Raw genomic sequence first — 18,509 nt, forward strand, 5'->3', positions numbered from 1 at the left:
AAAGAACATACAATTCAACAGTTAGATTTTCAAAATACGTAGTAATATTAATTTATTAAATAAAATTGTAGACTTAAGCTACAACCAATTTTGTAGCTAAATTCTTTCATAAGGAGCGAATATCATAGGTTGAAACTCTCTCAAAAAAATTGTTTTAGCTAAACTTTGTCCTATTTTAAATTCTAATGTGATTTTTTTTTTTTTTTGGAAATCGAAAGCAAGTCTTTTTAATATTGCAATCTAATTAAAGAAATTATTATTTTTAATCCTAATTCTAACGTGAGTCTCTCTAATAAATTCTAAATAGTCTCTCTAATATTGTAGTTTAATTATATAAATTATAATAAGGTGTAAATTTTTAGCTATTCAATTTTTTTTAATTAAAGTATATATATAGATGAGATTAAATTCTATAAGGATGAGTGTAAAACTCATGTTTTACACTATCCAATAAGTAATTGCAACATCAGCATTTTACTTAAAATTCAATACATCTTACTACGCCTAATAACATCTTAATAAATTCCTAATTTGGTTGGATTTATATATAGGTATTAGAATTAATTGAGTGTGATTGTGTTTATTTTTAAATATATAATAAGATGATATGGCATGTTGGGATTGGAGGAGTAAAACATGAGTTTTGCACCGCGTTGTTATAAAATTTAATTTATTATTATTATTATTATTATTTAGCCTATATAAAGAAATTTTGGGGGTGATGTAAGTTATTTTTGAGACTACAAATTTTACAGAAAACCTGCCTCAAAAAGACTGTTGTCGTGTTGATCACTCTATTTTTGTCTCTGTTGTTGTTGTTGATAAACAAACTGACGAGGAGCCATGTCTCATTCTAAAGGTCTATAGTTGTTTTTAGCTAAACTTTATCCTATTTTAAATTCTAATGTGAGTTTTTTTTTTTTTTTTAAGGAATCTGAAAGCAAGTCTTTTTAATATTGCAATCTAATTAAAGAAATAATGTTTCTTTAATATTGCAATTTAATTAAAGAAATTATTATTTTTAATCTTAATTCTAATGTGAGTCTCTCTAATATTGCAGTTTAATTAAATAAATTTTAAAAAATAAAATAAATTATAATGAGGCGTAAATTTTTAGCTGTTCATTTTTTTTTAATTATAAATACTATATATATAAATTATTATTATTAGAGTAAAATATTATTTTGGTCCCTAAACTTTATTAAAAGTTTTTTTTTTCGTTCCTAAACTTGAAAAGGGTAAAATATTATTTTGGTCCCTAAACTTTATTAAAAGTTTTTTTTTTCGTTCCTAAACTTTAAAATTTTTTTTTTTTTCATTTCTAAACTTTGTAAAGAGTTTTTTAAATAGTATAGAGATAAAAATAAAGATGAAAAAATAACTTTTTCAATAGTTTAGGAATAAAAAATAAACTTCTAATCAAATTTAAGAGTTTAAATAAAATATTTTCAATAATTTAAGAATGAAACATGAACTTTTTAATACTCTAGGAATGAAAAATAATATTTTTAAAGTTTGAGGGTGAAAAATAAATTTTTGGTAAATTTTAGGGGCTAAAAAAAGATGTTACTCTTATTATTATTTAGCGTATATAAAGCAATTTTGGGATTATGTAAAGTCTGTAATATTGTTGTTATTTTTGAGACTGCGAATTTTACAGAAAACCCGCCTCAAAAGTGAGAAAGACTGTTGTCGCGTTGATCTCTCTATTTCTGTCTCTGTTGTTGTCGTTGATGATAATCAGACTGACGAGGAACCATGTCTTGTTCTAATGATTTCTCTCTAAAGATGAGTTGCTTTCTCTCTAAAAAATGGGTGTGTGTGTTGTAGAATTTGAAACAATCTCCAAACCCCAAATTAGAAAATACCCATTTTGAAACAAAATCATACCCTCATCTACTAATCTCTCTTTATTTCTTTTAACCTCTATCCATTTAGCCCAATGCGTGTGTGCTTACACCAAAGCCCAAATTTGGAATTCTCTCAAACCAATCCAATCACTTAGCCCAACCCTTGAATCTACACCTGCGCATTTGAATTTCACATTTTTAACTTTTAGCTCAGTCCTCAAACAAAACCAAGCCCAATCCGTGTGTGCAAAATGGCACAGGTCCGAAATTTGTTTAAGCACGAACACTTAGAGGCTGTTTGGGAACTTTTTTTTGCTCACTCAATTTTCGTCACTCAATTTTCATCACTCATCACTCATCACTCATCACTCATTTTTCATTACTCATCACCCATCACTCAAAATCAATACCCGTTTGGCTTTATCAGTACAATGCCATAACTCAAAAATTTTCGTCACTGTTCATGGGCCCCAGCTCTGTCACATGTCCAGATGGTTCTGTTTTGTTACCCGCGCCTTGCTACTCATCCCCATTTCATCAGCTTCTCTTTTGTCATTTCCCATTTCCCCTTCACTCTCCCAAAGCAGAAAAAGAACCCTTTTGGTCGATTTAATTTTTCGCTTTCACAGGGTTGTGAATTTCACATTAATTGATGTTTTATGCTTTAGTTATGTCTTCCAGTTATAACGTTATTTATTTATTTATTTTTAAAATTTCTCTCTGTTTTATGGTTTAGTTTGTTATTTTAGATTATCGTTTGTGCTCCTCAAGTTTCAATTTTGTTTCTGTTTCTGCAGGAAAGCCTTCCAACAGTAAGTGTCCCTTTGGCAAAAACTAGTGCTTGATCACTCCTGGCCCGGTGCCTTCGCTTCTTCTTCTCATTATGTTTTTTGTGATCTGTTGTTTTCTACTTACCACCCTTTTCTTCTCTATCCTCATAGTTACTAAAAGCGCTGCCCTTCTAGTTGCTTTCGGTGCTATTAAGAGGGGCTCATTGGGGCCTGGGTCAGGCAGACATGATTGTGAGATTATACTTGAACTCTATGACAAGGTACTATTGTTCATTCTTATAGTTTATATTTCAATTTAATTTCCCAGTACAAACATATTCACTTTTATCTCTATGATATTTGCCCACTTAACTGTCTGAAAAATTTGTTATTATCATTTAATCTGAAAACATGCCAAATTATAGGACCACAGAGGTTGAAATGGGTGAAAACATATGTTAATGGACTTGAAAAAAAATGCTATTTTTTTTTTTTTTTTCCTTTCTTTATAATTTCTTGTTTACCTTGGTTATACTCCTAAGTACAGGGCGGGTTTTCCATAATTTTTCTTTGGTCTTTTATGCAGTGCATGAGCAGGCCCCATGAGACTGCCAGTTCCTGTGATGGCTACCTCCAACAGAAGGAAGAATGCCGTAATTTTAAGAGAGGTTTGTAAATCTGTTACTTTATTTTGGTTCTTGTTGATTGTGCTCATATCTATAGCCTTTCTTGTTTTCTCGTAGGTGTCACTTTTGCCTCCAAATCTAAAAGAACAAAATGTTGATTGCTTAATGCTCTTTAGGTGGTGTTGCCTTTTCTATTTTATATGAGAAAATCTATAATTGTATTTTATATAAACAAAATATTTCTATTTACATGATTTACATACTAATTCTATTAGGAAAACTAAGAAAAATCCTTGTAAAGGATTGTATTTTAAGGCGTCTTAAATCCGTTTTAATATAAGTTTTGATATGTCAAATAGTGAAATACCAAGTTTAAAGATTCCTTGTATTCTGTTGGGGGTCGGGTGTTGTTCTTATGGCTTAGGAGTTGCACAAGTTGTTAGCTTTTCTTTTTGTATATCTTTTCTTCTAGTTTAGATTAGCCAGTTTATTTAAAAATAATGGATAAATGTCTATTTTTGAACTAGGGTTTAGGGTTTTTTTTTTTTTTTTGGGGGGGGGGGGGGGTCTTGTGCTTTGTTGATCAAAGCATGACAGCTAAGCTAAGGTATTTAGGGAAACTAACCGGGAGTTGATTCAATACTTAGAGTTCATTCCTTTTAAATTAGTCTGCATTTGGTCCTGCTAATTGCTTCAATCTTCCATGTTGGAGCATTGTAGCTCTTGTTAAAGTGTCCCTCCCAACATTTCAATAATTCTATCTCTGATATAGAATTTACCCAACTCTTCCCACACAAACATAGAATAAGAGACCACAGTTCCTTAGCAACCACAATAAATAAAGCCCTGAAGTTACAATGAATTGATAGATTTAGTGATGCACAGGTAGATGAGAGATATACAGAGAGAACCAAACATTTAGAACTTTGCCTGAGTCTAAGAAATGGGAGGAAGATATTTTTTTTAATGTTCAATTGAAATCCTTTGAAGTTATCTTCAAAGAGAGCAAGAAGATGCATGGGTTACGCATCATTGAATGGGGGAGGAATGGCATTAATAATATTGTTCTTGATTCCGTAGTACAGCTACTGCAAGTGATCGAAGTACTAGTAATGTTCTCACCAAAGGGTCAAGTAGCAACTTCACAACGGATTCCAGAGTACAGCCACTGCAAGAACCTCCCCAAAGTCAACCGTGGGGCTGCAAGTCACAACCTCATTGACGGAATCCCAAACCAATCCTTTCAAGTTTTTGTAATTAATGGAGACCTGATCCCAGGGATACAAGAGTTTGATGGAGACAAAATTTGTATGGAGTAAAATTTAGGGGTGGTTGGAAGTCCATGCATGTGGGAATTAAATTTGAAGGTGATTTGGGAGTGTGGGCCAATAGAGATACAGTGTCTATATCGGGGCCTTTACTCAAATTAAAGCCTTGTCAAAGGTCCCAAACATATCTCAAATGGGCAAAGGCCCAATTATTAGCATCCCTCTCCTAGAGCCCAAGATGATTTGTAGACCACAATGGTCTCGCGGGTCAACTCCTTGGGGCTTAGCTACTAGGGACCCAAATTAGCCGAAGGACCATCAAACCAAACCCGACTTGCTAGTTGTGGGTCTAGGGAAAAACACCTCAAAACTTCTTGAGCCTATTTCAAAACCATTACCACTTGAGTTGGATGTGAATGAGCCAAGCTTGGTGAGTGGCGACACTCTACCACCTAGGACCCCCTGTGATGGTCAATGTTAGTTGCATCCCCAGTGACGTTTCAACATGGCATCAACATGACCATTTCAACATGGCATCAACATGGCCATTGTAACTGCGCGATGCGAGGAAGATCTTGCTACTGGTGAATTTTTGATGTGGCCCAATGGTGTTGTCAAAGCTCCCACTATACCACCTCCTAGGACTAGAGTGATGCTGGGAAAGCACTAGCAGAGTTTGGTGAGGTGTCGGAAAAGTACAGGGAGTGATATGAAGAGGAAAATGGAAGCTTCGTGGATACTGAGTTTGATGCGAACAATGAGGGATGCAACGAGGCCTTTGCTTTAATATTTTTGACTTTAGATTTGGTTTAGTTGGGCATTTTAATGATGATCTATTGTGGGTCGAGCAACACTCCCTGTTTTTGATGAGGAGAGAAAAAAAAAAATGCAATAGTAGAGAACCCACCTAGACCAAAGAAGCACTTGAGCTAGGTGATGAGGAAATCCAAAGGGTTTAGTAAGTTCTTGGGAACCTCCTATTATGGGTTTGAGGAGGAGATTACGGACTTGTATGTGCAATTGAAGCTGTTTTAGGAGATCAGAGGGATGGCATGGGAGTATTCTGTAGAAAGCCAAGTGTATCTTAGAGTGAAGAGGTTACTTGGCGTTGATAAATTTGATCATCAATGTTTACTATAAGGCTGGGAGTTCTAAGAGCAGAACAAATAATAGTGGGAGGGGTTTATTGGTGCCATGAACTTCGAAGATTGTTTCTTGAACTATTAAAGGGTTGAATGATGGCTCAAAAAGAACAAGAGAGAAATTTGCTCAAACAGTGGAAGGTAGACTTATTATGTTTGCAAAAAAGAAAACTAGGATACATTATCATGGATATTTGATTAGGAGTTTATAGGGTCGTCATCAAGTTGATTGGCTTTTTGTGTGACCTATTGAGGTTTTTTTTTTTTTTTTTTTTTTTTTTTTTTTTTTTTTTAATATTTTATTTGGTTATTCTAGAGTTAAGGGTATTTTAGTAATTTTACAATTTCTGGGTGTGGACCTTAGTAGTGGGTCATGGGCTTTATTTTATTAATAAGTATTTAGTTTATGGGCCTTTATGTTGGCATTTGGAAAAGTATTTGGAGAGTGAAAGCTCCTACTAAAGTTGCTTTTTTTTTTGTTTGGTTAGCTGCCTTAGGAAAGATTCTGACCATGTACCTGCTTCAACGAAAAGGCATTCTTATTATAAATTGGCGTTGCATGTGTAAGAAAAATAGGGATCCTTGGATGTTAGCTCTTTGTGTATTTGAGGTTCATCGGGTTATGAAGAAGAGGGTAGTGGATTTATTGGCATGTTGGAAGGGGAGGCTTTCTAGGCATTGTAATGTAGATATTTGGAATGCAATTCCTTTGTGTATCATGTGGACCATTTGGAAGGAAAGAAACAATAGGGTGTTTGAGGATGTTGAAAGATCTACGATGGTGGTGAAGCAAGCATTCCTGAAATCATTATATAAGTGGATGGTGCTTTTGAGCAGTCATTCTTTTTCTAGTATTTTGGACTTAATTGATTGCTGTAATTTTCTTTGATTTCCGTGCACTACCAGTACATTTCTTGTGTGTATAAAGTTCTGTTTTGTTTTGTTTTTTGTTTTTTGTTTTTTGTTTTTTTTTTTCCAAATCAATAAAGCTTTCTTACCTATACAAAAAACAAAAAAATGTATCGCCTTTGGTGTAATTCAAATGGGATTTGGTTTACTAGTCAAACTAGGAGTCCTAGTACTAGTAGGAATCCTAATAGTACTAGTATTAGATATGGTCTCTATAAATTGTGCTTAATGTATTCAAGGGGGAGAGTTGATTAATAAGTTATTGAATGTTTTGAGCATAGAGGAATGTTGACCTTTGTGGGTTCTTTTCTTCCTTCTCCTCTTCTTTCTTCTCTTCTTCTTCTTTTGTTTCTCTAAGTTATAGGAACCATTCAAACAGCCCATGAACATCATAAAAAAAATCTTTTTTTCTTCTTCCTTAGAGCATTAGCATTGGGAGTTCTAAAACTCCGAATATGCTATTTTATACCATCAAACCAAAAAAAATAGCCCATTATTTGGAGGGCTATTCTTAAAAATTCTTACAACTTAGCTATAAGATGTTACTGTAGCAAGAGGGAATTTTTAAATTCTTTTTTTTATTCTTTCCTCTTTTATTATTATTATTATTATTTTTTATTCTTCTTCTTCTTCTTCTTCTCTCTCTCTCTCTCTCTCTCTCTCTCGTTTCCTCTATCTCTGTCACTACCACCACCCACGTTTGTGGTTTGCCCCCAAACCCAAATCAAAATCCCTTCTTTTTCCTACTCATTAAACCCCAAAAAGAAAACCAAATCCCCAAACCCACAAATGGGCAGACAGTAAAAGAGAAACTTTCGGCCAAAAGTTAGAGAACAAAAAGAAAAAAAAGAAGAGAAATAGAAAGAAAATAAAATGAGGAGAATCAGAGATAGAGAGAGAAACCGAGGGAGAAGAAGGCTATCCCAGCAGTGGCTACAGGCTGAACAATGGCAGTGGCGGAGCTTCTGAGCTTCGAGGTTTTGGTCATGGAGGTCCAACCAAGAAGCTTCTGCCATGGCCATGAAGTTGTGGGAGAAGAGAGAAGAGAAGGAGGGATATGGGTTAGAGAGTTTTGGAAGTATAATCTGATGGGGTTTGAAAGTGAAATAGAAATAAAGAGGTATTTGGTAGCTGTTGATTGTGATGTGGTGGTGGCTGGTTGCTTTGGTTGGTGACGGCGGCGGATGGGTTGATTTTGGTTTGCGTTTGGGAGGTGGGCAGGGGATGGGTGGTTTGGGGGCAGTGGGCAGTGGAGGGTTGATCTGGGGCAGTGGAGGGCAATAATCTGATGGGGTTCCTCTGATGGTTGCTGCACTACTCGGTGGGTGAGTATTGGGCTGTTCTGTGGGATAGAAGAGGGAGAGAGCAGTGAGAGATGGAGAGAGCAGGGTGGGAGTGAGAGAGTGGAGAAATTGTAAAATATTTACCCATTTTTTGAGTGTAAAACATTTTATATCTTTTTGCCTAGGCTTTAACAGGTTATTGAAAATATTTTACAATTGACCAACCATTTTACAACAAAACAAATATTGTAAAATGAGTAAAATATTGTCAGGAAAACAAACGGAACATAAGACAATGCTTAATTTTATGTTCAATCTTGGTTTATTAATTTTGATTGAGCTGAAGCTTTCTCATTAGTGTAGTTTCGTTATGTAAATTAGACCACTATGATTCTCATAAATATATAAATATATACCTTCATTATCACATATTAGTAGTCAACAAGCTTTAGCCATTATAATTTCGTATGCTCTAGTCATTCACTGATATTTACTTATAAAAAAAGTTATTCACTTTTATTTATATGATGCATAGCACACCTAATGTGTTACCACTTGAACTTCTATACATCATGTTTTAGTTATTTACACTTCAACTTAACTAGTCTCATGCATCATTCCTGCAGACCCACATCTTCAACCCATATCTGAAAGAATTAAGAGTAAGTCAAACCTATCTTGGTGTTTGATTTCCATTTGTTCATTTTTATTTTCATTTAAAAAATGCTTTTGTTATATATGTGGATGAGGTGTGCTGGTTCTTGCTTTTTATTGCAGAGTGGGAGGAATCTGAACAAATGAGAGCAACTGCGGCAGGTTTTGCCAGTATGAAGGAGTACCATAGGCATAAACATTCAAAAGACCCTCAAATGTGCCGGATAGCTTATGAGAATTACAAAAAGGTAAACTGTGTTTAATTTAGAAACTTTTAAATATTCTGTTTATATGATATAATACTCATGTCTTGGCTTTTATTCTCAGCAATGAGATATAAGGAATATATAGCTTATGGTTTGAGTTGTATTTTTTAAATTAATTCTTAATTTGAAATCCTGTTACGAGACTTATTTCCTGTCTAATTGAGTTTTATGATCCAATATTTTTGCCTTTTCAATCCTATGAATCTAGAATCTAGTTGACGCAGTTTCAATGGTGCCAAATTAATTATCACTTCTATTCATTTGATTGTCTTGGTAATTGTAAACAATGACAATGGTATAGTATGGCTATGTAATCATGCATGTTCATAACTTGTAAATAAAAACAATGTTAGAATACGAATCTCAACTGATTGAAATTCATTAAAATGCATCTATTTTTGTGCATCGTTTCATGCTTGTGAATGTAGTATAGATTTGACTGAAATGTAGGGTCTGAGGATAGATTAGAGAAGTTCATTTGCTTGTGATGGGCTTAGTATTAGGTGAATATGTGGATTTATGTTTTAATATGATAGAAGAAAATAAGAATTTTTTTTCTTTCTTTTTTTTTTTAATAATTTTTTTTGGTCCCAAATGGAGGGGGAAGGGGAGATTCAAACTAGTTATTTCTGCATGAGGCATGGTCTTCAACCAATTTTAGAAATAGATGAAATTATGGGTTAGTTTGTAGAATGAAATGGAGTTAGTAAATTTGAATCTTGATGACTATTTGGTAGGGAAAATATGTGGACCTTTAACCTTGAAAGAAATTCCAACGTAGCAATGCATAATCTTCGATGGCTAAATCATTTTCCCCCCATTTGGGAAAAAAGAAGGCCTCTAGTTTTTTGATGTTTTAAAATAAAAGAAATTCAAATTACAATCATGCACCAACTCTTTAGTCTCCCCTTCCATTAGCATTAAGGATAAATAATCTTTCTTTTCTGCCTTGTTATCAAGTTTATCTTCACAAAAATTTGTGGGTAATGCCTGTTACAAATTATAGCTACATCATCTTGTGTTGATATTGATTGTGATGAAAATTTGGCATTATGGGGGCCAAAAGAATTAACTTCACACCAAAAAAAAAAAAAAATTGCTAACTTATGCTAGGTTCTTTGTATGCAGTGTTCAGTGTAACATAATCTTGGGCTTTCTCAAGTTTTTAATAAAATTTTTTCTTTCATCAATCATGTAGTGCATTAGCAAAGGTTATGGAGGTTGTGATGGATGCCGCTTAGATTGTCCCCAATTCAAGTAGGCTCCTAACTATGGTGTTGTTGTTCACCAGTGCCTTATGAATATCGGCAGTAGACTAATATCTATAAATTATGTCTTTGTTTAGAGATTGTTTGGAGTAATTAAACCATTTGAACAGTGCTTTATCTTAAGTTACTTTGTCAGTAACAATTTGGTGTGATATATTTATAAGCATACTGCATATGGGAAATGTTTATGAACAATTGATACACTGGTTGTGTTAATTGTAACCTTATCTATATAATAACTAATAGTCGAAATGTTTGACTTTTTGTTGACCACGACTCATTGCGCCACGTGGCTACATAAATTTATGCCATGTTTATATTTTAAAATAACAAAACATTGTGCCTTTTCATTTGGTAGAATAAGAGTAACATTTCAGTACCATTTTTTGCTATGGTTGGTGTTCAGTTGCACTGCTCCAGGGGGAAGTTATAAATTTCACACCTTTCCTAATAATTTTAGTTTATATTTCGTTATTCTACACTACAGAAATAGACAACGTTTTGGCCTTTTAATATTCCTTTCCCCAAAAATATAAATACTTTTTCTTTTTTTGAATAACCGGTCAGAACTTTTTCTCTCTTTACTTTTCTTTTTCTTTCTTAATTCTTCTTTATATTTGTCTTCTCTCTTCTTCTCTCTATAACTGCACAAAATTGAAACAATTTCTCCGTCTTCAATTTTGCCTTTGCTTTTGTTTTTTCCTTTCAGTCCACCGTTAAGCATAGAACCTCTACCCTCTACCCCTCTCTCAAACACAGACCCAAGTTATTTCGCAGAAAGCTTGCAAGGGCATGACTATGGGTACCAATGTTTTCAATCTCCAACCCGGCCTCCAGATCAAACTGTTCTCTCTCAGTTTTTCTCAGGTTTTCCTTTATTGGTGTTTTTTTATTTTAAGCATATGTCTTCGTAGCGGGTATGTGTAATTGTGTCTGAAATTGTAATTTGAAGATGGATTTGCTTGGTTTTGATTGCTTGAATTTATTTGTTAAAAAAGAATTTTCCACAATGATACTTTTTGGGGTTAGTTTTTATTACTTCTATTTAAACTAAGTGATGTTTGAATTCTGGTAGAATTTCATAGTGAGGAATATAGAGATTGTGGCTCATGTTGTTGATCCTAGAAAGATGTCTTTGGTTGATTCTATTTTAAACAAGCAAAGGTAATAATTCCTTAATGATTTTCCTCTGCATAATTTGCCACATTGATTGGTTATACTGAAATTTTTCTAAGAAAATTGATTTCCATCTAGACTAGAGGGTGGCAATCAATCATAGGGTTACAAAGTATAACCCAAGTATCCAACTACAAGTTGTCTCTGTTACTCTTTGTTCATTATTATCTGAATAATATATATATATATATATATATATATATATATTTTTTTTTTTGACTTTGAATATAAATTGGGGAGCTACAGTAAGAATCCTATAATGGTGATGAGTTGTTTTGTGTTTTCCTCATTATGTTTCATTTGAATATATTTCATGCATAAACACAGATTAAGAGGGATTTTATAATCTCCTTAAAAAAAGAAGGAAGGTTATGAAAAAAAAAGGGAATATTTTTGTAATTTGAATAATTTTTGTCTTTTTCTTTTTTGACAAAAGTATTTAGTTTTCTATTAATTCATCTATAGAGTTATCATAAGATTTTTATGATATCGTATTTATGATTAGTTGGCTTAAGGAGCTATCATGGAGTTTTTATGATATCATGTTTACATTATTAGAGAATAATATCAGTAGGATTAAACACTTAGTGAAAATAGCAATTTCCTAACAATAGAATTTAAATATTTTATTATTATTACTTTTAAATATTCTACCATGAATAATTAAAGTATTCCGTGCATTGCGCGGCTTGAACGCTAGTTCAATTAATTGCTAGAGTATAAAAGGAATTATAAGGACAACCAAATATAGGTTTTGAGAGTTGCGTATTGTAGCCAAGTTCTCTCATATCGTCAACCAAAGAAGATGGTCTAATTAAAGATCAATGATCAACGTAAAGTTGTTGCGTATAAATCATTGGTAATTGTTGATGTGAGAATCTTTAATAAGATTCTTGAAGTCACGGAGGGGGTGTTCCATGTGAATAGAAGTGTCAAAGGATTTGGATCTATACGTAAGTACTACTTAATGTAGCTGCAAAATTTATATAATAACTAATAGTCGAAACGTTTGACTTTTTGTTGACCACGTTTTATTGCGCCACGTGACTACATAAATTTATGCCATGTTTACTTTTTAAAATAACAAAACATTGCACCTTTTCATTTGGTAGAATAAGAGTAACGTTTCAGTACCATTTTTTTGCTATGGTTGGTGTTCAGTTGCATTGCTCCAAGGGGAAGTTATAAATTTCACACATTTCCTAATAATTTTAGTTTATATTTCGTTATACTAAACTACAGAAACAGACAACGTTTTGGCCTTTTAATATTCCTTTCCCCAAAAATATAAATACTTTTTCTTTTTTTGAATAACCGGTCAGAATTTTTTCTCTCTTTACTTTTCTTTTTCTTTCTTAATTCTTCTTTATATTTGTCTTCTCTCTTCTTCTCTCTATAACTGCACAAAATTGAAACAATTTCTTCGTCTTCAATTTTGCCTTTGCTTTTGTTTTTCCCTTTCAGTCCACCATTAAACATAGAACCTCTACCCTCTACCCTCTACCCCTCTCTCAAACACAGACCCAAGTTATTTCGCAGAAAGCTTGCAAGGGCATGACTATGGGTACCAATGTTTTCAATCTCCAACCCAGCCTCCAGATCAGACCGTTCTCTCTCGGTTTTTCTCAGGTTTTCCTTTATTGGTGTTTTTTTATTTCAAGCGTATGTCTTCATAGTGGGCCTGTGTAATTGTGTCTAAAATTGTAATTTGAAGATGGATTTGCTTGGTTTTGATTGCTTGAATTTATTTGTTAAAAAAGAAATTTCCACAATGATACTTTTTGGGGTTAGTTTTTATTACTTCTATTTAAACTAAGTGATGTTTGAATTCTGGCAGAATTTCATAGTGAGGAATATAGAGATTGTGGCTCGTGTTGTTGATCCTGGAAAGACATCTTTGGTTGATACTATTTTAAACAAGCAAAGGTAATAATTCCTTAATGATTTTCCTCTGCATAATTTGCCACATTGATTGGTTATACTGAAATTTTTCTAAGAAAATTGATTTCCGTCTAGACTAGAGGGTGGCAATCAATCATAGGGTTACAAAGTATAACCCAAGTATCCAACTACAAGTTGTCTCTGTTACTCTTTGTTCATTATTATCTGAATTTATTTATTTATTTAGTTTTGTTTTACCACTGATTCAAGATCAGGTATTAAGTTTAAGGATCTCTTTCTTCTATTTTTTCCCTTTTTGATTGATTTCAAATAGTCCCAAAAAACTTCCCACAAAATCCCCTAAGCAGAAGCCAAGGGCAGTCTTTTTCAAGTGGGTATGTATTTCTTATTCGAATATCAATTGTGGGAATTATTGTTGGTTGAAGATTGGTCATAAGCATTGGTTTCTAGGATCATATATGAGAAACCTAAATAGATTTTTTGTTGTGTTTTGTTTGACTCTTTGTTTTGTTTGATTTGTGTTGAGTTAAGGAATTGATTTAGTTTCCCTACTAATGCTTTGGGATGTCATATAAACTTCATTTTATTTTTTTTGGGGGCTTATGAATATTGATACAGGAAAAAACTGCCAATTAATGAGGAAAAACAAGGCAAAGGTGATGTAGTAAGAAAATGTGAGTGTCATTGTAAGAAAATGTTTGCTCTACTCTCTGCCTTCTTCTACTACACTCCAATATCTAACCCAAGTATAGGTTTTTTGTTACCTTTTTTATTGCCTGATTTGCTTTTAAAAAAATTTCTGGAAGTAGTTTGGGTAGTCTAATGTTGGTTCCTTAAATTTTACTTGATATATCATTATGTTTTTGAATTTTGAATTCCATTAATCTAAATATGTCTTAAATAATGGAATGGTTCCCTCAATTTTCAACACATGTAGATTAACCAAGTTCTATTTCTTGGTTATATCTGCTAGGAGTTCAACAAAATGCCTCTAAGAGCAGCTGGTATTACTTGGCATTTTTGCATCTATATAAGTTAAAAGCCTGTACATATGTTGGGATAATAGTATAGATGAACTGTCATAAACTATCAGATGATTACCCACTAAGTTCTATATTTATGTTTAATATCTTAGACATTGTTACATTTTGCTTTATGCAGATTGGGGATGTGCTGACTTGGGTTTGAATACTGGAAATTTAATTGTTTGGACTATATTTGATGTGCTTATTCCCACTCCTTTTGATTTATGTTAGGAGTGTGCATTTTTGGGTTTATGCTATTTTTTAATGTTGAAATTTTCTTTATAAATAGATATAAATCATGTCAGATGTCAAAACTCATGTGCACATTAGTCCTCAAATCTCAGTTGGTTGCAGCTTAACTATAATGAGGAGGTGGCAAGTCAGTTGGTTTACATGGTTTTTGCTGCAATCGATAGATCATGACACAATTTGCATACAGTCATGCAACAATGGACTTAGGATTTCACCTGAGGCAGTTCAGTTTATTAATGTAGCACTTCATTGCAACATATTCGGATTTAGAAAAACGCAAGGGTGTTTAGTGGCAAAGTATTAAAAGAGGAGGCTATGCTGTTTTTGTTCAATTGTAACGTGTTTAGTTTTTCATGGGCATAATTTTTGGGTGGATTCATGTTATAGTCTTTTTAATACTATTTTATCAAAAAGTTTTTCTCTTTCCAAGTTTCTGTTTTCTTTTCATATTAAGTCATGTTTTCTCTTTATAGTATTAGGTATAAAGAAAAAGGCAAGTTAAATTCTATCATGAGTCTCTAATATGCCAATAGACTTTCACATCGCTATGCTTGTTGTTGCTCTTTGGAATCATCATTTAACTTTGGCTTGATGTAAAAAAATTACATTACATCATACAAAAATACAATTCATCTGTAAAGTAGTTTGTGTAATATAAATTTTAGGTTATTTATGATGGATAAGATTTAAAACTGTAGCGGTCATTGATCTGGGCATAGAACAGAGCCTTGAAGTTGAGTAGTTATTATATATCTTCAATTAGGTTTTCTATCAATTTATGGATTTCAATTCCTAACCCTTTTTCCTCCTTTTTTTTTTTTTTTTGAAGTCAAGGAAACGCTCATAGAAATCCAATTCTACAAGTTTTTTAAGAAAATATTGTGGATATGGGTTTCGTAGTGGAGATAGTATCGATTTAATATATATATATATATATATATATATATATATTTTGGTGTTTTTGAAAGAAAAGGCAAGTTAAATTCTATCACAAGTCTCTAATATGCCAATAGACCTTCGCATCGCTATGCTTTTTGTTGTTGCTCTTTGGAATCATCATTTAACTTTGGCTTGACGTAAAAAATTACATTACATCATACAAAAATACAATTCATTTGTAAAGCAGTTTGTGTAATATAAATTTTAGGTTATTTATGATGGATAAGATTTAAAACTGTAGCGGTCATTGATCTAGGCATAGAACAGAGCCTTGAAGTTGAGCAATTATTATATATCTTCAATTAGGTTTTCTATCAATTTATGGATTTCAATCCCTGACCCTTTTTTGTGTGTGTGTGTGTGTGTGTTGAAGTCAAGGAAACGCTCATAGAAATCCAATTCTACAAGTTTTTTAAGAAAATATTGTGGATATGGGTTTCATAGTGGAGATAGTATCGATTTTATATATATATATATATATATTGGTGTTTTTGAAAGGCCTAAGAGTCGGCCTAGTGATTAATTTATTTGGCTGAAAAATTAATTTATATTGAAGTAGATTGTGGTTTCAGAATTTTCAGTGATATATATGGGCTGTTTGTTGTAGATAGTTTTGTTTATGGAGTTCAATAAAAATTTTAGGCACAGTTGATTTGATGCCAAATAGTTATTGGGTTTTGTTTTAGAAAATCTTTAGATTTTTTGTTGTTATTGTGATTGACTTTTTTTATTGTTATTATTTATTTATTTATTTTTATCTTTTCTTTTGGTTGATACTGATTACTATCTTGATTTAATTGATGAAGTCTTGAAACACACATATTTTTACTCAGTGAGGTATTATACTGGTAGCATATATTATTGATAAAACACTGGAGCTTGCAGCACGATCTAGAGATAGTAATGGTCAATAGGTTAATGTTGTGGTGTAATTGCCAAAACTCCCACTTGGATCTTTAAGGGAGCCTTTGAGTTGACTGCACTGAAACAGGCAGATGTTGCTGTCATCAATAATGCAGATTTGGTATGCAACATGACTGACCTTTTTCAGTTTCCCTTTTTAATTTTGTGTCAATGGACATTGCTCATTTTGATCAGCATGTATTTAGCTACTTGAATTCTGTCAAATGCAAACTTACTTTTAAAACATAATTGGTATGCTGTTGAAATAATTAAGGCTGAAGTTTAATCTTGGGTTTGAGATACAGTCATATCTATGCACATAATCTTTTACTCTAATTTTTCCCTCTAATATTAAAGCAGCATTTTTAGTTTTGGATGTGTAAATTTTAGGTTATTTATGATGGATAAGATTTAAAATTGTAGTGGTCATTGATCTGAGCATTTGTTTGATATGAGTAGGAGGTTTAAAATTTTAGAACTTTTACCCTGGTCTTTTTATAAAATTTCTTGGAGTCAAAGTGGTGTGCAGTTACTTTTGAGAATATTATTTTCTTAGGAATTTCTAGATATTGATATGAAAGCCATTTTAGTAGTTGTGTCTCTATTTAATGATACCTTTATTTGCTTATATCCCACTTTGAACACCATTTTTTTTTTTAATTATTAGTTTATTACATACCTTGTGTTGGTTTTAAAACTAATGCTTGACAGTTAGTTTTATGTCATTAGTGTGTTACCTAAGCTTTTGATGATAGATGTGTCTTTTTCTACTAACAGTTTCTAATGGATAACAGAGTATACTTGGATTAGCAGCCTATGTACTTCTCTTTATATTGTTGTGATTGGTGACATTAAGTAACAACCACATCTTAACATCAATTATATACTATTTTGTTCTACCACCTAAAATTACTGATTTGAGTCGTCTTTCTTTGTTATAGGGGTTAGTTAATATATTGATTGGTTTTCATTATGTCACTATTGATACCAAACTAAAGGTCCTATATTCTTCCTGGTATTTTTTTTAATTTAAAATTTTGTGCATCAAATATTGTTAAATATAGTATATATTTTCTTTAACAAATATGATCTAGGTTTGGGTATTTTCTTGGGATAGATTATGATTTAGGCATTTGGATTAGATAAAGGTATAAAGGTTAGATTTGGTTATGTTTTAGATATTTATTTGTGTTCGATTTTGTTTGGTTCACTAAGCCATGTGACTTGCTTCAAAATTGTACATTCCGTGGGTAGTGCAATTGAGAAGGATGCATATTAAGTCAACTTTACATACATACTAAACAAATAGTAGGTATGGAAATAAACATTTACCTTTAATGAACATGCTAAACAAATAGTAGGTATGGAAATAAACATTTACCTTTATGAACTGTTAGTGCAATAGAGATATTTACCATTGCAATAAACGTTACCATTATTTGTGTTGCCTTTGATTCCATTTGGAATTCACTAATTTTTTGTAGATAAGCTTTGGCTTTGCTGAAAATTTTTTCAACTAATAAAATGGTCCAATTTGATATGCTCTTTTGTACTAATTTCTTAAATAAGTGATTGTGTCTAATGTTTCACCAAATTATTTGACCACTGGAAGTTTGGGGCTATATCAGATCTCTATGTTGGTGTTTCAGCTCTGCATGAAGCTGCAAGCAAAGTTCATTTTATAGAGATATCATATCATATGCCAAGGCTTGGCATCTTCAAGGGATTTTTTTTTTCCTGTTGGATCTAAATGCAAAATATGTATTATTGCATAGTTATATTTCCTTTCCACTTGCTGTAGTGTGCATATATTGCACATTTTTATTTGAAATTGTTACTGCTTTCTAGGCAAAGATTTTTGTATGGTTTTGATTCAAGAAGTGGTACAAATTCAAAATATTGTTATCTTCCTTCAGCAGTTTGCATAAAGTTATATTTTTACTTGATTTTATTCATTTTCAAATAAATGTACTTTCAAATAAAATAATTATATTTAATTTTTATTTACTAATCCTGTGCATAGTATGGGTTAGTGACTAGTACATGTTAAATATGGAGATGAAGAGTTAGAGACAATTGTGAGGTTATTTTGCAAAGACTGCTAATAGCATACGCTTAGCTTATGGTTCATACAATTTATTAATGCTACTAAAACCTTTATTTTTGAACCATAATCTACGCAATTACTTGGGTGATTACCGTGCAAGCATGAATCTGTAAACTCTCTCTCTCTCTCTCTCTTTAAAATTGAGCCTCCAACAAGCGGTAACTCACCT

At 32.5% G+C, this 18,509-nt stretch overlaps 1 protein-coding gene across 3 annotated transcripts; it reads left to right on the forward strand.

The window, feature by feature from the left end:
• Positions 1 to 1,648: 1,648 nt before the first annotated feature.
• LOC112033326 (uncharacterized) lies at positions 1,649 to 18,148 on the forward strand. 3 transcript variants are annotated; one of them, XM_065767705.1, is made up of 7 exons: positions 1,649 to 1,772; positions 2,646 to 2,662; positions 2,792 to 2,901; positions 3,207 to 3,288; positions 8,475 to 8,510; positions 8,626 to 8,750; positions 17,862 to 18,148. In XM_065767705.1, the coding sequence occupies exons 1-7, from the start codon at positions 1,759 to 1,761 to the stop codon at positions 17,916 to 17,918; spliced, it is 441 nt and encodes a 146-aa protein (XP_065623777.1). In that variant the 5' UTR covers positions 1,649 to 1,758; the 3' UTR covers positions 17,919 to 18,148. The 3 variants fall into 3 exon arrangements, with proteins under 3 accessions (XP_065623777.1, XP_065623778.1, XP_065623776.1); XM_065767706.1 differs by having other exon boundaries at positions 17,883 to 18,148; XM_065767704.1 differs by lacking the exon at positions 17,862 to 18,148 and adding an exon at positions 9,967 to 10,309.
• The last annotated feature ends 361 nt before the right edge of the window (positions 18,149 to 18,509 follow it).

The sequence above is a fragment of the Quercus suber genome, unplaced genomic scaffold, assembly GCF_002906115.3.
Source record: "Quercus suber isolate HL8 unplaced genomic scaffold, Cork oak 2.0 scaffold_836, whole genome shotgun sequence".
Classification (NCBI taxonomy): Eukaryota; Viridiplantae; Streptophyta; class Magnoliopsida; order Fagales; family Fagaceae; genus Quercus; species Quercus suber.